At 43.5% G+C, this 26,730-nt stretch overlaps 1 protein-coding gene across 1 annotated transcript in view; it reads left to right on the plus strand.

Annotated features, from left to right (window-relative positions):
• Positions 1 to 22,542: 22,542 nt before the first annotated feature.
• The window catches only part of LOC143934176 (L-amino-acid oxidase-like), a 58,218-nt gene continuing 54,030 nt past the window's right edge, over positions 22,543 to 26,730 (plus strand). The window contains exon 1 of the mRNA XM_077457566.1: positions 22,543 to 22,584. Coding sequence (XP_077313692.1) covers positions 22,572 to 22,584 — 13 coding nt within the window. The 5' untranslated portion in view covers positions 22,543 to 22,571. The remainder of the gene's footprint in view (positions 22,585 to 26,730) is intronic.

The following is a 26,730-nucleotide window of genomic DNA, read 5'->3' on the forward strand; positions in this document are numbered from 1 at the left end:
TGTGAACCCATCCAGGGGGTCACACACCCCCGCTGCCGAGCAAACCCCTCACAGTTGGTAGAGAATGCGGGCAACGATCCCGCTACCTCTCGCATATGTGGCAGCAGGCAGGTAAAGTCACCTGGTTGTATCCAGGATGGGAAATATGTGTGCCCTAGATTCAGGCTTTATGCAGACTTGTACAACTAGAGGGGAAGAGTTAATGAGCCCAGCTGAAGTAAATGGGCTCATTAAGACCTGTACAAAAAACCCCAGCATGCTTAGGGAGATGCTCCATCCTGGAACCAGTTTTGTGTTGTATAGACTGGGGAGTGTGACACCTGTTCTGTGCGGTGAGTTAACGCCTGTGTGGCAAACCTCTACAACAGAGACAGGGACTGGTGCAGCACAAGGCTGCACTCAGTTGTTAGACAGGGAATCTAAGTGTGTAGTTAGAGGTCGAGCTGACCAGGATTTATTTTCATGTTTTATTTTTTCAAGGCCAGCATGGAGGAGATACTGAGACAGCTGGCTCTAGCAAATGCAAATCAGCAGCAAACAAATGCGGGTTTACAAAGGAGCCTTGCAGCTCAACAACAGAGCCTTGCAGCCCAGCAGCAGACAAATGCAACTTTGCAGCAGAGTCTGGAAGCTCAGCAGAAGGCTCACCAGCAGAGTCTGGAAGCTCAGCAGAAAGCTCACCTGCAGAGTTTGGAAGCTCAGCAACAAGCCCAGCAGCAGACAAATGCAACTTTGCAGCAGAGTCTGGAAGCTCAGCAACAAGCCCAGCAGCAATCTGAAGCCCGCTTCATAGACCTGTTGCAGAAGCAGGAGCAGAGTTTTCAACAGCAAATAGAGACATTGATACAGCAACGTTCGCAGACCAATGAAGCAAGTGGTTACAATAATACCGCATCCTTTGGTGTGAGCCGTTTACTGACAAAAATGACTGGAGAGGATGATCCGGAGGTGTTTTTGACCACATTTGAAAGGACTGCTGAAAGGGAAAAGTGGCCTAAGGAGCAATGGGCTGGACTGGTGGCCCCTCTGTTAACTGGGGAATCGCAGAAAGCTTATTATGACCTAGAGCCTGACCAAGCAAAAGACTATGTGGTACTAAAAACAGAAATATTGGCACGGCTGTGTGTCACCCTGGCCGTCCGGGCTCAGCGTGTGCATAATTGGACTTTTCAGGTTGGAAAACCCCCCAGATCTCAAATGTATGATCTCATTCACCTGAGCAGGAAGTGGCTGCAGCCAGAGATTTTGACCGCACCAAACATTGTGGAACGTGTTGTTATGGATCGTTTCCTGAGAGCTCTTCCTACTGCCATCCAAAAATTGGTAAGCCATGGAGACCCAGAAAATGCAGATAAACTTGTGGATCTGGTTGAGAGATACTTGGCTACAGAGAACTTGACCACCTCTTCCAGGGACTCACGGACTTTCCATCCTAAGACCAGATCATCCCCAGTGGCGGGTAAGATGACTCCAAGGGGTGAGGGTGGAGAGAGTGAGAGGATGGGAGTTCTACCTAAGGTCTGGCGGGAGCAGCCCAGGAAGCCCATGCTGCAAGAGGCAGCGAAAAAGATTATTTGCTACCGCTGTCGGCAAGAGGGACATATTGCAGCCAATTGCCCAGTTGTGGATGAGCCTATGCAATGTGACTTTATAAGGGAGAGACGTCAGTCGCTGTTTGCGACAGTTGCATGCACTGCCATTCGGGGACCTGAGAAACATTTATGTAAAATGTGTATTAATGGTAGAAATGTTGATGTGTTGCTGGATTCAGGTAGCCTGGTAACATTGATAAAAGCTGAATTAGTTACTACAGAGGTCTCTGGGAAGAACAAGGTGGCTGTTATTTGTGTGCATGGGGACACCCGAGAGTATCCTGTAACTTCAGTGTTTTTTGAGACCCCCAAAGGTAACCTCTCTCATCAGGTGGGGTTAGTGTCTCACTTACCACATGATGCTATTGTGGGAAGGGATTTTCCAAAATTCTGGGAACTCTGGGATTGTCCTGAGCCCCCCACTGGTGCCCTTATAAACCAGGAAGATGACCAGAATTCCTCTGGGAGTGGTGAGGACTCTCCCGAATTTCCCTTGTCGGTATTGGCGGGGGAAACTCGAGAAACTGGGGAGGAGCCAACATCCTCAGATGAAAACATGCCGTCTGTGGAGTTTTCGGATCTTGAGGTTCACAGGGAAAATTTTGCCACAGAACAGTTAAAAGACCCCACTCTAATAAAGGCACGGGAAAATGTGGTGAAAATAGATGGCGAGTTAGTGAACCCAGATAAGACTTGCACTTATCCTTACTTCACTATGGAAAGGGACCTGCTGTATCGAGTGTCTCAAAGGGCAGAAGAAACCATTGAGCAACTTGTAGTGCCCAAACCTTACAGGAAGTTGGTGTTAGAATTGGCCCATGGGCACATTCTGGGAGGTCATCTGGGGGCCGAGAAAACCAGAGAGAGGGTACTGCAGAGATTCTATTGGCCTGGGGTCATGAAGGAAACAGAAAATTATTGTTCCTCCTGCCCTGTGTGTCAGAAGTCGGCACCTATGCCACATTTCCGTAACCCGCTGGTACCTCTTCCTATCATTGAGGTCCCCTTTGAGAGGATCGCAATGGATTTGGTAGGTCCGATAATGAAGTCTGCTAGGGGGCATCAGTACATTTTGGTTATATTGGACTATGCCACCCGTTATCCGGAAGCAATTCCTCTTCGAAATACCTCGGCCAAAACCATAGCCAAAGAGCTATCTCTTGTTTTTAGCCGCGTGGGTATTTGTAAGGAACTGCTTACGGACCAAGGTACCCCCTTTATGTACAGGGTTAGACAGCCAGGAAGGCGAAAGCCGGAGCAGATCTATCACGTCAATCTGCTGAAAGCCTGGAGGGATAGAGAATCCTTAGTCGCAGAGACTTTGTCACAAGCACAGCCTGATTGCTTAGTTCCTGAGGTTGGAATAGCAGACACCTTATCGAAAGCCCAACAACAGGAGGTTAAAGAGTTTGTACTTCGCAACAAAGAGATTTTCTCTAAACTGCCAGGACAAACATCTGGCGTAGAGCATGACATTATCACCCTGCCAGGAGAAAGGGTAAAACTAAAACCTTATAGAATACCAGAGGCCCGACGGGAGGCAATACGTGGGGAAGTTCAAAGGATGCTGGAATTGGGTGTGATAGAGGAGTCTCAGAGTGACTGGTCCAGTCCTATCGTACTAGTGCCCAAACCTGATGGGAGCTGGCGGTTTTGTAACGATTTTCGACAATTGAATAAAGTTACAAAATTTGACACCTACCCCATGCCGCGTATAGATGAGTTGATTGACCGGTTGGGAACAGCCCGATATATGACAACTCTTGATCTCACCAAAGGGTATTGGCAAATTCCCCTGGCCGAGTCGGCCAAGGAGAAAACTGCGTTTGTAACCCCAGATGGGGCATTCCAATATAAGAGAATGCCGTTTGGGTTACAGAATGCACCGGCAACATTCCAGCGGAAAATGGATAAGATTCTGAGGCCCCATCAGAAATATGCTGCAGCTTACCTGGATGATGTGATTATCCATAGCACAGACTGGGTCTCACATTTGCCAAAAGTACAAGCAGTCCTAGACTCTATCCGGGAAGCTGGGTTTACGGCCAATCCAAAGAAGTGTACCATTGGACAGGAGGAGGCCAAATATCTTGGGTACACTATTGGGAGGGGGGTGATAAAACCCCAAGTCAATAAAGTCGAGGCCATACAGAGTTGGCCACGTCCCAACAGCAAGAAACAGGTACGAGCCTTTCTGGGAATCGCTGGCTATTATCGACGATTCATTCCCCATTTTGCTTCTCAGGCTGTGCCCCTCACCAACCTGACAAAAGGGAAAGAGTCGGTCATGGTTAAATGGTCCCCAGAGGCTGAAGAAGCATTTCAGTCCTTAAAAACAGCCTTATGTAGCCAGCCAGTGTTGTACTCACCAGACTTCTCTAAGGACTTCCTGGTACAAACTGATGCATCAGACGTTGGGTTAGGAGCAGTGTTATCCCAGGTCTGGAACGGGGAAGAGCACCCAGTCATTTACCTCAGCAGGAAGTTGAAGTCCCATGAGGTAAATTACTCCACGATTGAGAAGGAATGTTTAGCAGTGAAGTGGGCTCTAGATTCCCTTCGGTACTATCTACTAGGTAGGCACTTTGACCTGGTGACTGATCACGCTCCTTTAGAGTGGATGGCTCAAAACAAGGAGACCAATAGAAGGGTAAATAGGTGGTTCCTGGCCCTACAGGAATTTAACTTTACAGTTAAGCATCGCCCTGGTGTTAAAATGGGGAATGTGGATGCTTTGTCTCGGATACATGCGTGTCTGACTGCTTGTGTTACAACCCCAAGGTTGAAACAAGAGGGGGGGGGTATGTGGCAGCAGGCAGGTAAAGTCACCTGGTTGTATCCAGGATGGGAAATATGTGTGCCCTAGATTCAGGCTTTATGCAGACTTGTACAACTAGAGGGGAAGAGTTAATGAGCCCAGCTGAAGTAAATTGGCTCATTAAGACCTCTACAAAAAACCCCAGCATGCTTAGGGAGATGCTCCATCCTGGAACCAGTTTTGTGTTGTATAGACTGGGGAGTGTGACACCTGTTCTGTGCGGTGAGTTAACGCCTGTGTGGCAAACCTCTACAACAGAGACAGGGACTGGTGCAGCACAAGGCTGCACTCAGTTGTTAGACAGGGAATCTAAGTGTGTAGTTAGAGGTCGAGCTGACCAGGATTTATTTTCATGTTTTATTTTTGTTTGGCTGTTATATGTATCACTGCATGTAGCATAAATAAACCGCTTCTTTTGTTTTTTTGCACCTACAACGCTGTCTGCTGTGCCTGATTTTGTGTTGTGAACCCATCCAGGGGGTCACACACACCCGCTGCCGAGCAAACCCCTCACAATATATATATATATATATATATATATAGACCTGGGAGCTCCCCCTACTTTAAAGGCTAAACGTGATATCTCACTTAAAGTACTTTATCCAGGGTCTTCTTTCTTCGCTAGCTAAAAGTCACTCCTTTGTTATTTGTAATCCAAAGTCTGTGGAGGATTAAGCTGAAGTGCTCCTGGTGTAACTCTAATAACTTATCTACACCGCTTGAGGCGCCAAAGTAGATAGGCCTCAAGCCTGCTCAGTGTCAGTTGCTCTGCTACTTCTCCATTGAACCACAGATTCCAGCGAGGCCTATATGTGAGTCTAACTGTGTGCAAAAGTTAACAAACGGTGGGCCGTAACCCTCTCACCAACTGTATCGGAGTTCCGCGTGATCTCTTTAGTCCAGTGACTGTAGCTTGCCTCTCAGTTAGCTGGGCCAGACGCTCTGTATCACTCCACTGAATGAATCTGGTTCTCTGATTCTCTGCTGAGTGTCTCTGGACCTTCTCAATCTGGTTTTCATCTCTCCGGCTCCGTCAGGTCACTTCACAACCGAACAGGATGACGTTCCGCAATGGCTACAGGCCGATGTCTCCGGGAAGCGGAGGACCTAAGCGGGGACCTAAAATGGCCACTCGGGTCCTTTTTATCCCCTACCCAGCATTCACTGTGTAAGAGAGTGTTCTTGGGTAGGTCACACAGACTCCTGGGTAACAAGATCAACCTTCTCAATCAAAACAACAGTCACTTCCTGTCCAAGTCTTTAGGTTGTTCTCAAGTAAAAATATACAGGTATGTTACCCATATTTGGTCACTAGATGGCTCTGGTACAGAACCACAGTAATGTCCATTAACCTTTCATTCCTTTCATTAAAGTATACATAACCACATCAATAAGCAAGGATGTCAGCGCTACACAAGATCTTCTGAAATAGGCCAAAGAGTCTGTAGCTAGTTCATGCGGTCATACACAGCCAGTATTTGGTTGGCTGAAATTCAGCGAGAATTCCACCTGTCCGTAAACCGCCTGATTTTTGACATGCCCACCCAGCAGCTGCACATGCAACACACGAGTACCTGTGTGAGTATGGCACAATGACAAGCTCAGGGCGGCTCCGTTTTTTTTCCCATGCCAATGGCTGCTGATAAAGGATGTGTTTACTGTATTGTCACCATTTGAGAAGGGGACAAGGATGGTGAGCCGTGACAATGCATGCATCAGTGACACAATCGCTGTTGTGTTCCTGCTGACACTGGCAGTGAAGGGGTTAACCACTAGAGGGCACTGTAGGGGTTAAGTGTGTCCTGGGGAGTGTTTATAACTGCGGGGGGCATGGCTACGTGTGACAAATCACTGATCTCTGCTCCTGAGATCAGTGATCAGTGGCCCAAATGAGTTGATTCTTTCCAGGATGGCCAGATGCCTTGGGAGAATGCTAAGTCTTGAGCACAGCAGAATGGAGACTCTCTGGGACAAAGCAGCGGACACAAGGTTTCTCAGGAGGAGTATGGATCTTAGCAGCAAGAATTTTGTCACCCAAAGGAGAAATAAGACTGGTGCGAACCGTACCCAAGATACGATCAGGAGGAATCATAGGAACTGGAACCGACTCCGACTTGGAAGTGGAGGAAAATTGTCGTGACAAGGCATCAGCCCTTACATTCTTAGTACCGGATAAGAATGAGACAATGTAAATAAAGCTCGACATGAAAAGAGCCCATTGCGCCCTTCTGGGAGAGAGTCACTTAGCCTTAGACAAGAATCTAAGATTCTTATGGTCAGTAAGTATAAGAACAGGCACAGTGGTACCTTCAAGGAGATGTCTCCATTCTTTCAGGGCTAAAATGATCGTCAACAGCTCTCTGTCACCAATCCCATAATTGCATTCTGCAGGTGACAATTTCTTGGAAAAGTAGCCACACGGATGCATAGCGCTCTCAGAGTTAGGACGTTGAGACAGAAGGGCACCAACTCCAGTCTCAGAAGCATCAACTTCTAGGATAAAAGGCAACATAGGATCAGGATATGCCAACACAGGAGCAGAAACAAAGGCAGCCTTGAGAGTCTCAAAGGCCTTAATGGACTCCGGAGACCAACTCTGTGGGTTACCGTCCTTTCTGGTCATATCAGTCAGGGGCTTAACCAGAGACGAGAAGTTACGAATAACCTTCCGATAGTAGTTGGCAAAACCCAGGAAATGCTGCAGAGGACGTAAACCCATGGGTCGAGGCCACTGTAGGACTGCCGAAAGTTTCACTGGGTCCATCGAAAAACCAGCAGTGGAAATGACATAGCCCGGGAATGTAACCTGTTTACGATGGAACACGCACTTCTCCAGTTTACAATAGAGATTGTCCTCTTTTCGTTTTTGAAGCACACGGCAGACATCTGTGTGGTGGCTCTCCAGGGACTTGGAAAATATGAGGATATCATCAAGATAAACCACCACACATAACTGCAACAAATCTCAGAGGACATTGTTAATAAATTCCTGGAAGACTGCTGGGGCGTTACAAAGGCCAAAACGCATTACCAGGTATTCATAATGGCCCGTTCTGTTATTAAATGCAGTTTTCCCCTCGTCGCCCTCCTTAATGAGCATGAGATTGTATGCCCCTCTCAAGTCAAGCTTTGTGAAAACCGTTGCTTCCTTGAGGTGGTCAAATAACTCTGTAATCAATGGAATCGAGTAGGCATTCTTAATCGTGACACGATTGAGACCCCTATAATCTATACAAGGTCTCAGTTCACCGCTCTTCTTCTTCACAAAGAAGAAACCAGCACCAGCAGGAGACGGGGATTTGCGGATGAAACCTTGAGAAAGTGCGCCAGCAACGTACTCCTCCATGGTCTTATCCTCCAAGACCAACAAAGGGTAAACCCGGCCACGAGGAGGTATGGCACCAGGTTGAAGGTCAATTGCGCAATCATAAGACCGGTGTGGAGGCAAACTACCGGCTTGACCTTTATCAAAGACATCGCTAAAATTGCGGTACTCCTCCGGCAGGGAGGGGAGTAAAGAGATGCACAGGACCCTAGATACCTTCAGGAAGCATGTCTCACTGCATTGTGGTAACCAGGAGAGAACCTCAGCACAGAGCCAATCAAAAGTGGGGTTGTGCCTCTATAACCAAGAATAACCAATAACCAGCGGAAACCTGGGTGAGGAAATAACTTGGAATTGGATTATCTCATGTTGAAGAGCCCCTATGGCCATGGACAACGGAACCGTCTCATGAGTCACATGGGCAGGCTGTAAAGGTCTCCCATCAAGAGCCTCAATGGCAAGTGAGTGAGTGTCACGCAGCTGCAGCGGAATCGAGTGCTGCAAAACAAATGCAGCATCAATGAACAGGCCTGCAGCCCCAGAATCGATTAGAGCCTGTATCTCGATGGATGAGATAGAAAGGGAAAGGGTGACCGAAACCAGGGGCTTATCCTTCTGGAGAACTGGGCATGAAACAACGCCACCCAAGCATGATCAGGAACAGCTGGTAACTGTGGAGAGAGATGAGAGCTGGCAATTAGCCAACAGCTGAGCAGCCAGCCCACAGAAGGAAGGGCTAAGCCAGCCCTGACCGACTATAATAGAATAGAAAAAAATTGCATTAAAAAATAGAATAGAATAGAATAGAAAGAATATAATCATTCCCAAAATTCAAAAATAATCAATTTGAATGTAGTATAGAAAAAACAACAGAATAGAATAGAATTGAAAGAATATAATCATCTTCCGAAATTCTAATTTCGAATAGAATAAATTGAAATTTGAATATAGAAGAATATAAAAGAATATAATAGAAAATAAAATAGAATATAAAAGAATAAAATAGAATAAACAAATAGAAAAATAATATAATAATAAAAAAAAGAATAGAATAGAAAGAGTATAACCATTTCCCAAAATTTTATTGGAATAATTTGAATTTAGAATAGGAAGATGGTTATATTCATTCTATTATATTCTATTCTGTTTTTCTCTATACTGCTGTGTTATTTTCTATTCGATTCTACTATGCTCTTTTCTTTTCTATTCTATTAAAATTCAAATTAATTCTATTTGAATTTAGGAAAATGGTTATATTATTTCTATTCTATTTTTTTTATTCTATTCTATTCTATTTGAATTTCAGAAGATGGTTATAGTATTTCTATTTTATTCTATTCTTTTGTTTTATTCTATTCTATCCCATTCTATTCTGTTATATTATTATCTAACCAATTTTGTTCTGTTTTACTCTATTATATTATATTCGTTTACTTTTTATTGTTATATTCTTTTCTATTCTAATATATTTTTTTCTATTCCATTCGTTTATTTTCTATTTTATTCTCTTTGGAAATTGGAAAACTATACAAATTCGAAAAGTTTTCAAATTGGAAAACTATACAAATTTGAAAATGATTCAAATTCAAAAACTATTTGCAATTGATTTGAAATCTTCGATCCAAAATTCAAATTGATTTGAATATGATTAAACTAAACAAATTCTGAAAACGAATTAAACAAATTTAATTAACCACTTGCCTACTGGGCACTTAAACACCCCTCCTGCCCAGACCAATTTTCAGCTTTCGGTGCTCTCACACTTTGAATGACAATTACTATTATTAGTCATGCAGCACTGTACCCAAATTAATTTTTTGTCCTTTTTTTCCCCACAAATAGAGCTTTCTTTTGGTGCTATTTGATCACCTCTGGGTTTTTATTTTTTTGCGCTATAAATGAAAAAAGACAGAACATTTTGAAAAAAAACGCATTTTTCTTTGTTTTTGTGCTAAAATTATGCAAATTATTAATTTTTCTTCATACATTTTGGCCATAATTTATACTGCTACATATCTTTGGTAAAAATAACCTAAATTATTGGATATTGTTTGGTCTTTGTGAAAGTTAGAGAGTCTACAAGCTGTGGTGCGAATCATACAAAGTTGATCACATCTGATGTACTGGTGGTCTATCTCATTTCTTGCGACCCAAACAAGCCAGGAAAGTACAAATACCCCCCAAATGACCCCTTTTTGGAAAGTAGACATTCCAATGTATTTAGTAAGAGGCATAGTCAGGTTTTTGGTGTTGTCATTTTTTCCCACAATTTTTTGCAAAATTAAGATTTTTTTGTTTTTTATTTTTTTTCCCACAAAATTGTCATTGTAATAGATTATTTCTCTCACATGGCATGTGTATACCACAAATAACACCCCAAATTTAATTCTGCTACTCCTCCTGAGTATTACGATACCACATGTGTTGGACTTTTTCACAGCCTGGCCACATAGAGAGACCCAACATTCAGGGAGCGCCATCACGTGTTCTAGGAGCATAAATTACACATCTAACTTGTTGACTACCTATTACACTTTTGAAGTCCCTGGAGCACCAGGACAATGACACGTGACACTGACATGGCACTGATGGCAGATGGCACTGATACATGGCACTGATGGCACGTGACACTGATGTGACACTGACGACAGGTGGCACTAATACGTGGCACTGATGACACTTGACACCGATGACAGATGGAACTAATCTGTGGCACTGATGATACGTGACACTGATGACACGTGACACTGACAAGTGGCACTGATATGTGGCACTGATGACATGTGACACTGACAGGTGGCGCTGGGGATACATGGCACTAGGGACAGGTGGCACTGGGGACACGTGGCACTAGGTACGGGCGGCACTGGGGACACGTGGCACTAGGGACACGTGGCACGTGGCATTGGGGACAGGTGGCATGGATAGGTGGCACTGGAGACAGGTGGTTCTGGGAACAGATGACACTTTTAGGTGGCACTGGGGACAGGTGACATTGATAGGTGGCACTGGGGACACATGGCACTGACAGGTGGCACTGGGGACAGATGGCACTGATAGGTGGCACTGGGGACAGGTCACACTGGGGACAGATGGCACTGATAGGTGGCACTGGGGACAGGTGGGCATGTGTGTGTGTGTTTCACTGTGTGTGTGTGTGTGTGTGTGTGTGTGTGTGTATACACTCACAGACGCTGCAGCTGCAGCACGGAAGCTCTCCCTCCTCACATGCTGTCTTTGTGTGAGGAGGGGAGCCGGCGATGAGAGATGATCTCATATGTTTACATATGAGATCACCTCTCATTGGATAGCCCGATCGAGTGCTAAATGGCTGCTGTGATTGGCCATTTAGCATGATCTGTGATTGGCTGTGTCCGAGGGACATGGCCAACACAGAACTTCCCTGATGCGTGCCCGCGGCGGAGCGCATTAGGGAAGTAAACAGGAGGACGTCCAAGGACAGCCTCCCGGCAGTTAGCGTCCGCTCTGTAGCCGTCTTTTGGCTATAGGGCGGGCGCAAAGTGGTTAAACAAATTTTTGTAAATAATGAATCAAAACAAAATAATTGGTTTTGTTCTGCACATGTCTAGTTACAATCTTGTGAAAAAGGAGAAACGGCGGAGAAGGGGTCCGCCTCAGTGATGCATTCAAAGCATTTTTTTCGTCCTTGTCCCACAGGACTGTCAGCATTCACATCCCATTGGCAGCGTCTGCATCATACGGTTGGAGATTATCTAGGGGCGAAAAATAGACATGGAGAGCTTTCCGGTTGACGATCCACTGAGTTACAGGGTGATGAGAATAGACCACCGGCCGGAACTTGCCCACTATGCAATTGAACTGGACTCGCTGGGCTTACCTGCATCCAGCGTGTTTTCCGAATGGGCATTCAGTGCTGCCACAGACTCGGGTTGATTGGTTGACATTTATCAAAATTATTAATCCCTGGATTAGCAGCAGCTATCAAGCCCCTAATGCAGATGTCGTTGATTAAGTGGTTTTGGCATATGGAATCTCTGCAAGACTGATAGGCTGCCTAGCTTTGTGGGTGTTGATTTTATCCGACTGCTGCGAAACAGACACCAGAATTTATCCAAAAAATCTCTAATCTTGTTCCAAGTGCACTAAATTGTGGTCTCATCATACAGCCTGGCTCGCCAAGCTATTGTTTACAAAATAATGAAAGCTTGCAGGGAAAATTTCTTTTTTTGTCTTGATTAATGCTGCAGCAGTGTCAGAAATCATGAAATCAGACCGAGACAGAAGTGCAGTTATATCACACTTGTTCAATAATAAAAGTAAAAAGAACAAATGTAGTCAAAACATAGCCAAAGTTTAGTAACTGGAACAGATAGTCACCCAAGCCAGAAGTCAGGGATCAAAGTAATGGAACAGCAAGCAGGATCCAGAGCCAGAAGGGATGTCAGCAATGCCAGCCTTTAACCACTTGCTTACTGGGCACTTAAACCCCCCAACAGTCCCAGACCAATTTTCAGCTTTCATCACTGATGCACTTTGAATGACAATTGCGCGGTCATACAACACTATACCCAAATGAAATTTTTATCATTTTTTTCCCACAAATAGAGCTTTCTTTTGGTGGTATTTAGTTACAGCTCGGAGTTTTATTTTTTGCTAAACAAACAAAAAAAGATGCAAAAAAAAAAAATCATGTTTTAATAGTTTGTTATAAAATTTTGCAAACGGGTCATTTTTCTCCTTCATTGAAGTGCGCTGATTAGGCGGCACTGATGGGCTGCATTGGTGGGCACTGATAGGCTGCACTGGTGGGCACTGATAGGCATAGTTAAGGCGGCACTAATAGGCACAGATAAGGCGGCACCGATGGGCACAGATAAGGCGGCACTGATGGGCAAAGATGGGCACAGATAAGATGGCACGGATGGGTGGCACGGATAAGTGGCACGGATGGGTGGCACGGATGGGCACTGATAGGTACCACTGATAGATGAGACTGATGGGCACTGATAGGTGGCACTGATAGGTGGCTCTGATAGGTGGCACTGCTGGGCACTGATGGGCGGCACTGCTGGGCACTGATGGGCGGCACTGCTGGGCACTGATGGGCGGCACTGGGGTGCAGCACCTTTGAGGCAGATTGTGGGCACTGTGGGTGGCACTGTGGGTGGCACTGCTGGGTGGCACTGTGGGTGGCACTGTGGGTGGCACTGTGGGTGGCACTGTGGCACTATGGGCACTGCTGGGTGGCACTGACGGGGGGCACTTACTTTTATTCAGGATGGCACTGCAGGGGGCAGGTGGGCACTGGCAGGGGGCAGGTGGTGGCTTGTATTGCTGGCTGTGATCGGGACTGATGTCCCGATCACGGCCGCCAGTGATCGGCTTTTTTTTTTCTCCTCGCGCTGTCAGCGCGAGGAGGAATAATAGCCGATTACCGGCTCCGTTCTATCACATGATCAGCTGTCATTGGCTGACAGCTGATCACGTGATAAGGGGTCGGGATCGACTCCTTGCACGGATCGGTGATCAGGCGAGTCTCATGGACTTGCCGATCACAGAGCGCGCCACGCGCTCCCCTCAGGGGGCGCACAGGCCGCTCGTGCACGGGACGACGTTAATAGACGTAGTCCCGGAAAAGTAGGTCCGCGCTAATGCCGTCATTTGGCAATAGCGCGGATCCCAAGTGGTTAAACAGGAATGCAGGACATGTTTCTTGTGATGTTGACTAAGGCGAAGGCAGAGCTCCTTTGGACTGGGTGGCTTAAGTAGGCAGTATTGATGAGCAGGATATCAACAACTGCTGAGTAACTGTGGAGAGAGATGGGAGCTGGCAATTAGCCGACAGCTGAATGGCCAGCCCCGAGAACGAAGGGCTGAGCCCAGCCCTGACAGTACCCCTCAAGACCCCTCCCTCTCAGAGGACTACCAGGCTTGAGGGGAAAACATCTATGGAAATCACAGAGGAGGACAGGGGCATGTACGTCCAAGGACGAGACCCAATAGCGTTACTCCGGACCATTCCCTTTCCAATGCACCAGGTACTGTATGCACCCACGGAACCTACGGGAGTCAACAATGGACTGTACTTCATACTCCTCATGGATCTCAACCTGTACAGAGTGAGGAAGTGGCACCGAGGTGGTAAAGAGGTTGCAAACCAAAGGGAGACGTGAAATACATTTGAAATACGCATATTAGAAGGAAGGTCTAATGCATAAGCCACTGGGTTAATCCTGCAAAGAATACGAAAAGGCCCAATAAACTGAGGTGCGAACTTCAGTGAAGGAACACAAAGTCGGAGATTGCAAGATGACAGCAAGATCCTGTCCCCAACCTGGTAGGAAGGCGCAGGCAGGCATCTGCGGTAAGCGTGGAGTCTGTACCTATCATTAGCATGACGTTAAGCCTCCTGGACTTGTGCCCAAGTGGAACAAAAACCACAGAGATGCTCTTCTAATGCAGGAATACTCTGCGGAACAAATGAGTCAGGTAACATGAGGGTTAGAAACCATAATTGGCCCTAAACGGGGACAATAGGGAGCAGAATTCAAGGCACTGTTGTGAGCAAACTGCCCACGGTAATAGGTCTGACCAGTTGTTATGATGGTCAGAAATATAGCAACGTAGGAACTGCTCCAAGGACTGATTGGTTCGTTCTGTGGCATTAGACTGCAGATGATACACAGAGGAAAAAGCAAGCAGAATTCCCAACTGTGCACAAAAGGCTCGCCAGAACTGGGACACAAACTGACTACCCCTGTCCATGTAAGCGAAAGATCTCCCGAGCAAAATTGGAAGCCAGTTCCTTAGAAGTGGGCAACTTCTTAAGTGGAAAACAATGACACATCTTTGAGAACCGGTCAACCACCATAAGGATAACTGTGGGGAGTTGGGTAACTCCACAATGAAGTCCATAGACAGGTTGGTTCAGAGCCTCTCTCCATTGGGTATGGGTTGTAGGAGGCCCACTGGAAGGTGTCATGAGCACACACGGAACAGGCAGCAACGAAGGCAGTTACATCAGCATGTAGACTAGGCCACCAGAATTGTTGGGAAATGGCCCAAACAAGTTGATTCTTCCCATGATGGCCAGCTGCCTTGGGAGAATGGTAAGTCTGGAGTTCATTTAGAAATTCTCTTTTAAAAATGTTTTTTTTGCATTGATACATGCCCCCAGGGCAGGTCCCAGACCCCCATATTTTTTCTATGCCCAATAACTTAATATAAGCCTTCAGAATGGGCATTTTAGATTTTTCCAGTTCCGGTCCCATAGGCTTTAATGTGGTCCGTTCGGCTCTGAACTTTTGCAATGTTCATGTACACCCGATCGGATTTTCCGACAACAAATGTTCGAGTAGGGATGAGCTCACTGTTCGGCGAATTCAGAACTTTGTGGACCGTTCACACCAAATTCATGTGGCATGAACGGCCCACAATTCACTATGCCATCGCAGTGCATTGCTGGCTCATGATTGGCCAAGCATGTATTGTGACCCCGCATGCTTGGCCAATCACATTGCCGGCAGCGAGGAGAGCCATAATTGGCCCACAGGCAGGATGCCTGTGGCCAATTATAGCTCAGGGGGTTTAGTACACGACCCACACTATATAAAGCTGCCAGCACAACGGACCTGTGTAGTGTTTTCCGGCGTGCAGGGAAAGAGCAAGATAGGCAGGGACAGTGTGTTCTTTTCCCAGGCATCTGCAGGAGTTAAAGTGGATGTTGTGTACCTCCAGCACAGTATACACCTGTATCTACCCTTTATTGCTGGTCTTCTCTAATTAAGGCATCTGCAGGAGTTAGTGGGTGTTGTGTGCCTCCAGCATGGTATACACCTGCATCTACCATTTTTTGCTGGTGTTCTCTATACAGGCATCTGCAGGAGTTAGTGGGTGTTGTGTGCCTCCAGCACAGCACAGTATACACCTGTATCTACCCTTTACTGCTGGTGTTCTCTAATACAGGCATCTGCAGGAGTTAAAGTGGGTGTTGTGTTCCTCCAGCACAGTATACACCTGTTGCTACCCTTTTTTGCTAGTGTTCTCTAATACAGGCATTTGCAGCAGTTAGTGGGTGTTGTGTGCCTCCAGCACAACATACACCTGTATTGACCCTTTATTGTCTGTTGCATATCTTGCATATTAGCCTTTAAAATTAGCACTTTTGATTTCAAACGTTCGCGTCCCATAGACTTTAATAGGGTTCTAAAGTTCGTATGAATTTTTGGTCCGTTCGAAGGTTCTGGTGCGAACCGAACCGGGGGAGGGTGTTTGGCTCATCCCTAGATGGGAGCTTGTTGTCGGAAATTCCAACCATGTGTAGGCTCCATCTGAATTTTTTTTGTCGGAATTTTGGACAACAAATATTTGAGAGCTGGTTCTCACATTTTTTCAACAACAAAATTCATTGTCGGGAATTCCGGGTGTGTGTACACAATTCCGACGCACAAAAGTCCATGCATGCTCTGAATCACGTACGAGACAGAAGCGCTCGGTCTGGTAAAACTAGTGTTCGTAATGGAAATAGCACATTCATCAAACTGCACATTTTAATGCAGCACATTCTCTTCTTCTTTATAATGCTAGAAGTTTTGCTGCTGATATTCACACAGAGTTCTCACAAACGGATTTCTTTATTATTTCTTGTGATCTCATGAATAATATTTGTTATTTTTTTTTTTTTTTTTGGCAGAGCTCCATAATAATGTTTAGAATTTATTTTTATAGGGATTTTTTTTTTTTTAATGAAGATCTTCACTTTTTTTATGAAGATCTCCTGTTTTTTTTTTCTAGTGAGCTACTTTTTTTTGTTTTTGTTTTTTTATCAAGATCTCCTGTTTTTTTTTTCATTTTTTTTTCTACTGATCTCCATATTATTTTTGTCGTTTTATGTGTCAAGTTACCACAACACCATTATTAACTTGTATTTTTTAACCTCAAGGAGGTTGTTTGGTGTTGGTGTCCCTTGTTAATTTGACATTGTATTTTGAAATGTATCTGCCTACTCACAAACAAACTGTCCTTTTTGAAGTAAAACACATAGGCAAGTATTTTTATGAAAAAAAAAATAGGTATTTATTATGGGTCATAACCAAATAAACTATACCACAGCCTGGCTACATAAATGTCATCTGTTGGCCTTAAAATGGTTGCCGGGGGGATCTGCGGCTTCACTAATTCCAACAATTGATCCAGTGCTGCCTTCCTCTTTTCTTTTATTGGTATAAAAGGGGTGGTTTACCTGCCACAGACAAGGCAGCTCCCTGTACATATCAATGAATATGGGGATAAAGTCTTGATCATTCAATAGATCCATTTTCTCTGCAAGACACAACGCAAGACAAACCCTAATGTCAGGCTAAACTCTCCTAATCATGTCCCAATAAGCAGTATAGGCCCAAGTTAAAATTTTACCTTCATTATCACGATCGGTACTTCCGATACTCTTTCCTCCGCTCACAGATCATATGTACGACGCATTTTCCCGGCCCCTTCTCTTTCGACACAGTGTAAGAGCACATGGCAGAGAAAGAACAAGTGCATGCAGACAGCAGCAACAACGACAAAAGCCCAGAGCCACGAACATACCAATCCGGGGGAGATTTAAGGCCTCAAATATGTACTTTGTAGAGATGGTGGAGATGGTGGACATCTTGAAGAGGGCTGACTATGATGGGAAGCATGGACCGTACCCAAACCCAAATGTGAGAAAGGCCAAGATCATGGCTAAAGTTGTGAGAAGTCTGCACAGGAATTTTAGGGTACGACGATCCAAGGATCAATTAAGGAAACGCTGGTCAGACATGAAATTGAGAGAGCATGATTAGTACAGAAAGATAAGGCAACTGCTTCTAAAAAGAAAGCAGTTGTCGTGTGTTCCTATTATTATTACTTGCATGCTGCTTCATGTGCTCTTATTTACTGCTGTACAGTTTAAAATGGCAACTTTCAGGTTCGTGGGCACAGTAATCGTTCGTAGTAAACATCGTTCATTCGCCCACTAATACAATGTTTTTGGCAGATACAGGTTAACTACATTTGTTCAGGCCTATTTGTATTCAAAGAAGTTTAGTACATTGTTGTCTAGATGGGTTTGTAACTAGAATGAAATTAAAACTTGATTCAGTGTAAGGAGAGGACACTCAGCAGCTGTTTACACATCTGGATGCAGGAGCACTAGTGTGGGACACCAGAACAAACTTTTTCGGGTGTCCCACGCAGGTGCTCCAGTGGATACTAGTGCTGTCTCCATGTGTGAAACTTGACCAAAAAAGGTAAGTATTCCAGCTTTAAGAAAGGGAAAAGGTGGGTGTCTGAGACCACAGCCTCAGGTAATAGATGGATGCTTGCATATTTATAATACATGGTGTGTTTTTTTTATTTTAGGTGATGTGGATGTTGTGGAAGAAGAAACACATTTCACAAGTGCAAGTGCACAGTTCCTCATCGGGGAGATCAATAGGGATTTACAGAAGATCAAGGAGGACATCAATGATGTGGAAAAAAGAATCAAAAACATCATTGATCGTTTTAGGCAGTTGGACACCACCGCCAACATCACAATACTATTAAACCCTTTATAGTTGTAATTAGGGATGAGCCTGATGTTCAAGTTGAACGTCAGTTCGACTCAACCATCAGATGTTCTCCTGTTCGCTGAATAGCAAACAATTTGGGGTGTTCGCGGCAAATTCAAAAGCCATGGAACACCCTTTAAAAGTCTATGGGAGAAATCAAAAGTGCTAATTTTAAAGGATTGTATGCATAGTATTGTCATAAAAAGTATTTGGGGACCTGCGTCCTGCCCCAGGGGACATGTATCAATGCAAAAAAAAGTTTGAAAAACATCAGTTTTTTTGGGAGCAGTGATTTTAAAGTGGTTGTATACTGTTTTTTTTACTTTTACCTACAGGTAAGCCTATAATAAGGCTTACCTGTAGGTAAAAAGAAATCTCCTAAACCTGTATGGTTTAGGAGATATTCCCCTCGCAATGCGCTGCTGACTGCAGCGGCGCATGTGCAAAGGGGATTTTCGTCTGAAAGCCTGTCAGACGCTGGACTTTTGCTGGAAAGAAATCTCCCTGCGCGCATGCGTTGGAGTGACGAAGACACGCCAAGGGAACATGTCAGCTCCCTCAGCATGGATCGTTGGAGATATCAGGGCCCCGTTCTAAGGTAAGTAATTCATAATGAGCCAGTATGCACCAAAAGACTTTTATTTATAATTAAATCAAAAATAAGGCTTTCTTCAGCACACAGATCAAAACGTAAACCAAGTCCGCTTATCTTCAGCACAAAAACAAGAATTAAAGAAAAAAAATACAGTTCTGTAGTCGGGTCTTTGCCCCAAAGTTTTCAGAGTCCTTATAGAAATCTTTTGCAGCCTCCAAAACAGCAACACAGAAACACAGCTCATCAGACAGGTTCCTGTCTGATGAGCTGTTTTCTTGGAGGCCTTTAACCCCCTGTGTGCAGAATCTCTGTGGTCAGGGAGGGAGGCTCTTTGCCACCCAAATGTCACTTCAGAGCCCCCCAAATTCCGGGTCCCAACTATCTCTCTCTTAATATAGAGAGGACCATGAGTTAGTCCTCTCTTGATGACTACACCCATAATTTCTCACCCATTTTGGGTGACCCCCTGGTCTACCGGGACTCCCTTAAAGTGACCACAACCTGAATACTGGTGCTACATAGCACCCATCCAGGACCCAACCTTGGCATCCTGTACAATTGATACATGTCCCCTGGGGCAGGACCCGGGTCCCCAAACCCTTTTTATGACAATAACTTGCATATAAGCCTTTAAAATTAGCATTTTTGATTTTTCATGCTTGTGTTCCATAGACTTTAATGACTTTGCATGTTCAGACAAATTTTTTGCATGTTCGCATGTTTTGCTGGGAACCTAACCGGAGGGTGTTCGGCTCATCCCTAGTTGTAATAGTATGACCCCAAGTTGGGGGGTGGGACTATGTGGACGTGTTTCCCATCTATTACCCCTCTGCAGAAAGTCCCACTGCTGGGCAAATTGGGAAGCCACAGTCTGCCATTCCTGTGGCATTGAAGGAAACTGTGGAGTGAAAGAAAAAAAAAATTGTACTTTTGCAAATAACATTGCAAGCAGATTAGACACAAACATTTTTGGCCAACATCAGTATAACATTTATTTGAAGGAGTAGTTAAAGAAAAAAATATAAGAATCACTTATCAGATTCCTCACCCTCTCTGATGGCCCATTGTAAAAATTTTAGGGGGGAGATGTTTTGGACAGGTAACCCTCTCCACTTCATTGAGAGCTGAATGCATAAATAATGTGTGCTACTTTGGCCAGGCCCTCCTTACTTACTCTATTGGCAGCCTACTGGACAGGTAAGAAGTCTCATAATACAAAAATATGAGTACACACTGTACAAATTTAAGCACATTTTTTCATTCTGCTATTGCCTATCAAGATAATAGGAGAACAAATCTTTAAACAGTACCATTTGAAAGTATTCAGGCAGGCCCTTGCACTACATGCTTTGGTGAATTTATCCATAAATATGACCAAAAAAGAGGTAGGTATAGTGTGTATGGGTTTGGCAAAGTCAGCAGATAGAGTATTGGTATCGTTTGACTTAGCCATTGGGGGAGGGAGGGTTCCAAATGATTTTGGGACCCCCAAAAAAGCCTCTGGCACTCCTTCTGAATTTAAGCACACAAATAACATTTGTACACATTTTAGGGGCTGTTTAGGGTAAAGCACTACTATGGAGCTGCCAAAATACATTGTTAAGTGACAATGTACACTAGGTGTGTATGGGCTCAGAATAGCATGCTGGGGAGGTAAGGGAAGGCAAATATGCATGAAGGACAAAAAAGGAACTTTAAAAACTTCCAGCATTCATGAGGATAAAGAGGACATTCACAGCATATTACAATCATGGTAATTAGGGAATGATGAAAGAAATACAATACATTAGCAAACATTAAATACATATAATGTGATGTTAAAGGAGTAATCTTACCTTAATATCATCCTTTTGCAGGACTTGAATGATGGCAGAACAGGTCTCTGGAATAATGATGCCTGTCGAGAACTTGATGTCCTGCAGACTTATCCCTGCTGCCAAGTACCGCAACATGAAGACTAGCTTCTGTTCAGGAGTGATGGCTACGAACCCACACGAACCCACAAGCACAAACTGAAGAGCATTAACAATCTGAAAAGCACAAGGCTGAAAAATGTGAATCATCTCTCACCAAACTTCTACTAACACGAGATAAACACGAAATTAGCAGAAGGAGCCCAATGGGTGGTGCACTGGCTATTGAAATTCCTCTTTATAGTGATGTCGTATGTATTGCATGTCAGCGCGTTTGGAATTTCCAATAATATTTGTGCGACCGTGTGTATGCAAGACAAGCTTGAACCAACATCTGTTGGAAATAAATCCCAGGATTTGGTTATCGGAATGTCCGATCGCGTGTACATGGCATATCTCTACCCATAGACACACTCTTAAACCTTGTGGACAGCCTTCCCAGAAGAGTTGAAGCTGTTATAGTTGCAAAGGGTGAGCCAACTCAATATTGAACCCTATGAACTAAGACTGGTATATCATTAAAGTTCGTGTGCGTGTAAAGGCAGTACTTTTGACATTATAGTGTATTTCTGTCTTATTGTTATTATCTCACATGCAGAGTGCCAGATAGCTAGGTCTAGGCCTCTGTATTTGTGTAGCAGTCACCTTCCATTATGTTAGTAGGTAAACCTGTTTATTACATCAGAGTTTATATGCAGCTTCTGTTATTTTAGTTAACCCTGACCCTTCTGGTCTGGGATTTTATAGCTAATTTTAGCTCGGGTTCAATGCCCAGCATAAGCTAGAGCCATGTTAGGCATCCAAAGGCTACTTGGTATTTAGAGGTCCAGTTGCATGGTAAATAAGAAGCTACTAGGGGCTAAGATGCAGACTCTGAATTCCATTACCCCACCACCATTTCTGCTGGTAAGAAGCTGCATTCCAGGCTGATTGAAAAACGGTTGGAGGATCTTCCCATTACCACTGATCTTGTCTTAATGTGTCCTACACTGAAACAGACACAACATTGTAATCATCCCCTGGGGCCCCTGCAACTAAACTTTGCCACAATGTTTATGTGGAGGTATCTTTATTCATGAATTTATTCATAACTATATACACCCAAGTATATATCCACAATTCCACCAGGTCTGTCGTTGGGCACATTTGTATATTGGATGTAAGTACTATAATTAAACTTTTCTTATATAAAGTTTGTAATATTTTCCCACTGGTTTGCTTCTATATACTTATGGTTAATGTTATGTTCTGGTTGCAGCAGTTCCTCTGCTCCCAATTACTTTGAATACATTACTGTTTAATTTCACAGAAAGAGAATCCCCTGCTCACACAGGACCTGTCCTGGGTGGTGGCACTGCCAACTTTATTATCAAAGCCACTCTTCCACTTAGGGGAGAGTTCTGGTTCAATTATTTACCTACAGATTTAGCGCAATATCCTGTTTGGGGAGGGACATTCTTCATCATCCCACAACCCTCCCCAAAAGAGGGTTACATGCTCAACAAACAATAGTGAATAATGAATACCTAGACAGACAATAGTAGACAATATCAATCGCTTCTAATACCATCATAACTATTTTCATCTGTCAACAGAGATTACACATAAACCTTATGTTGTAACATCAGTTGTATGCTCTATATATGACATCAAATTTGCATGTTGGTGATTTATCACTACAATATGTAAGAGTTGCTCCTCCTATTAAGTTAGTAATAAAAACACAGTGCAAATCTACAATATTAGTTCTGTACAAACAGAAGAAAGACATGGAGAAGTTTAGTAAGTGTTGCTTGCTATTTTCCTTAATATTATATTGCTTTGTTTTTAGAAATGAGGAAAATTCACAGTTTTTGCTTTTAGAAAACTTCTGCAATTTTTTTGGACATTTTACTGAAATTTTACCATTACAGTGAAGTGCTTTGTCAATGCAGAAGAAGAAATTTAGGTGGTTGAAAGTGCTATTTGGCTGTTTTTAAAAGTGCAATGGGCTTTAAATTACTCCTGATGAGCACATTTTACTTTTGTGTGTTTTTTTCCCCCTTTTTGTATGGTTTACTTTACTTCTTTTTTTTCCTTGTTTTGTACTTTTATACAAAATATGTATTTTCAGGTGGACACTGAGGCTAGAATCACACATCTGGCTGTAGATGGTTTGAATTTCAGTCAGTTCAGCAGGGCCTGGATAAGATTAAAACCATATATGAGCAAACTGATTGTACCCAAATCAATACATCAACTTGGGTACAACCAGCGTGTGAGATTTCTAGCATGCCATTATTGTCAGCGGCTATAGCTGTGGTTGCAGAAATGAAAATAGCATTATCTATGACCTGCCTTAATGTCTTCTCAAGTCAAGAAAATATTTAAAACAATACAAACTAAATTAGGTTGAATTACTTCAAACTAGAGTTCACTCACATATTTTAACTGTACGTTTTTTATTAGAAAAACTGAACAATCGATCCTATATTTACTAGATGTAATAGAGATGTGCGATACCTAAATCATTTGCTGTGGAGATGCCTGAAGCTACACATATTGGGGCTCAGTCATCTCCACAGTGAATACTGCCCTGCAGGTGTCTATCACAGCTTGACCCTAAGCACTGCATTTTAAGTATGCTTGATGCCGTAATCAATGACAAGTATGCTAAAGAGGCTTTGTATTATTATTCACAATGTCTTCAGGGTTCTGTACTATAATTTAATTACATTTACTCTTCTGGGGAATGGAATAGGTATTTTGTATATTGCAATGGAATTCTTGTCATATGTTTATGGTTGTGACATCTCAATAAAATTGTACTTGATTTAAACAGGGACAGAGCAAAAAGTTGGGCTTTAAAAGTCACATGTTAAAATTACACTGGAGAATATGATCCTTAAAACATTTTTTTTTTGTTTACAAACTTTTTTTTATTAACCACTTGACAACTGGGCACTTAAACCCCCCTCGTGATAAGACCAATTTTCAGCTTTTAATGCTCTCCCACTTTGAATGACAATTACTCAGTCATGCAATACTGTACCCAAATTATTTTTTTGTCCTTTTTTTATACAAATAGAGCTTTCTTTTGGTGGTATTTGATCACCTCTGGGTTTTTTATTTTTTGCGCTATAAATGAAAAAAGACCGAAAATTTTGAAAAAAAACCGCATTTTTCTTAGTTTCTGTGATAAAATTTTGCAAATTATTAATTTTTCTTCATAAATTTTGGCCACAATTTATACTGCTACATATCTTTGGTAAAAATAACCAAAATTAGTGGATATTATTTGGTCTGTGTGAAAGTTATAGAGTCTACAAGTTGTGGTGCAAATCATAAAAAAATGTATCACACCTGAAGTACTGGTGGCCTATCTCATTTCTTGCAACCTAAACAAGCCAGGAATTTACAAATACCCCACAAAGGACACCTTTTTTGAGTAGACACTCCAAGGTATTTAGTAAGATGCATGGTGAGGCGTTTGATGTTGTAATTTTTTCCCACAATTCTTTGCAAAATTAAGATTTTTTTTTCCACAAAATTGTCATTGTAATAGGTTATTTCTCTCACATGGCATGTGTATACCACAAATGACGCCCCAAAATACATTCTGCTACTCCTCCAAAGTATGGCAATACCACATGTGGGACTTTTCACAGCCTGGCCACATAGAGAGGCCCAATATGCAGGGAGCACCATCAGGTGTTTTAGGAGCATAAATGACACATCTAACTTTTTGACTAACTATTACAATTTTGAAGGCCCTGGAGTACCAGGACAATGGAAACACCCCCAAAATGACCCCATTTTGGAAAGCTAACACCCCAACGTATAATCTACGAGGCATAATGAGTCTTTTGAATGGTTCATTTTTTTTTTTCCAGAAGTTTTTGGAAAATGTGGAAAAAAATGAAAACGCATTTTTTTTTTACACAAAGTTGTCAATTTATAAGATATTTCCAACACATAGCATGTACATAGCAAAAATGACACCCCAAAATACATTCTGCTACTGCTCCTGAGTACGGCGATACCACATGTGTGAGACTTTTACACAGCCTGGCCACATACAGAGGCCCAAAATTGAAATAGCACCTTCAAGGGTTTTAGGAGCATAAATTACACATCTCATTTCTCAACCACCTATTACACTTTTGAAGGCCCTCGAGCACCAGGACAATGGAAACGCCCACAAAATTACCCCATTTTGGAAAGCTAACACCCCAACGTATAATCTATGAGGCATAATGAGTCTTTTGAACGGTTCATTTTTTTCAGAAGTTTTTGTAAAATGTGGAAAAAAAATGAAAACGCATTTTTTTACACAACGTTGTCCATTTATAAGATATTTCCAACACATAGCATGTATATAGCAAAAATGACACCCCAAAATACATTCTGCTACTCCTCCTGAATATGGCGATACCACATGTGTGAGACTTTTACACAGCCTGGCCACATACAAGGAACACCATCAGGTGTTCTAGGGACACATAGCATGCACATACCAATAATTACACCCCAAAAAACATTCTGCTGAGCAAAGGGTAAAAAAAAGATTACCCGTGGTTTTAGTAGCACAGTTGTCCACAGGAGGATAGCACTGGTCCAGGCAGCAGGCAGGGACTTGGTCAGCAAAACCAAACGCAATTGTCCAGGCAACAGGCAAGAACACTTTCCATAGTCGGTACAGGCAGGGATACAGTCCAGGGTCAGTGCAGGCAGAGATTGTCAGCAGTGGCAAAATATTGATCCTGGTAGTAGGCAGGAACATGGTCCATCCATGTGGTGTGGTCAGTTCATGCGACAGGCAGAGGCATTATGGCATAGGTTCTACAGGCAGCAGGCAAAAGTAGGGCCTCGTTCAGGACAGAATGGGGATAGGGGTAGAGGCTTCTCCCACCCAAATCTCTTTGAAGACTCCGAGTCTCCAGACCCTAATCTAGGAATGAGAAAACAAAAAAAAAATGTTTTCTTCATCCAGAAAAACAATTCTGGAGCCCCTCACATATGTGAGACCCCTGTATTTATGAATCCCACTTGTCCAGGGGCAGGGTACAAGATCAGTCCAAGAGGCAGGCAAAAAGGATGGTCAAACAGTCCAGGGTGAGTTCCAGATCAGGCAGAGGTATGGACAGAATCAGTAGGCAGAAACGTGGTCGAATAACAAGCCAGGGTCCGTTACAGAGCAAGTAGATGCATAAGGAGTGTGACGGTAAATGGCAGGAAGGGAGGGTTATATGTTTACCATACTTCACTAATAATGTAGTGAAGTATGGTAACGGCGGAAACAGACAACTATGCAGAGGCCTGGTTGGGAAGGACATTGGGGACAATAAAAAGTGGTGTCCCTTCTCATTCCTCCTTTGGAGCACACCCGGCATTTTTTCTGACGTTTTTGGCCTGTTGGTCTGGGAGGGATTTTATCAGGAAAGTGGAGTTCGGAGAGTCTACTAATCACAGCAGATCGAATGGTTTCTGGTGGGCTGTTTGGGAATACAAGGACAGTGGTGATTTCCTCTTGGTAGGCAAGGAAGGATTTGGGTCTTTCAGTGGATTTGTGATAAATAACGTAGCTGTTGTATATGGCCAAATTAAAGAAATAAATGGAATCCTTTTTATACACCTGGTATGTTCATCTTGAGGCAAGGTAGGGTTCAAGCATCTGGTCGTTGAAGTTGACACCGCCCATGAACATGTTGTATTTGTGGATACATGTTGGCTTTTGAACTCGGCCATCCCACCTGTTGATCTCCACAAAGGTATTATTGTGGATCGATAAAAGAACGTACACATCCCTTTAGTCTCTCCACTTCACAGCCAGAATTTCCTCATTCCGAAAGCTCGCCGTCTCCCCTCTTCTTAGCTTCTTGTTGATGTGGCTTTGAGGAAAGCCCTTCCGGTTCTTCCTTACAGAGTGTTCTTTCTGTGGAGGTTGAG

This window comes from Lithobates pipiens, unplaced genomic scaffold (assembly GCF_037356315.1).
Source record: "Lithobates pipiens isolate NorthernLeopardFrog02 unplaced genomic scaffold, aLitPip1_a1.2 Scaffold_27, whole genome shotgun sequence".
Classification (NCBI taxonomy): domain Eukaryota; kingdom Metazoa; phylum Chordata; class Amphibia; order Anura; family Ranidae; genus Lithobates; species Lithobates pipiens.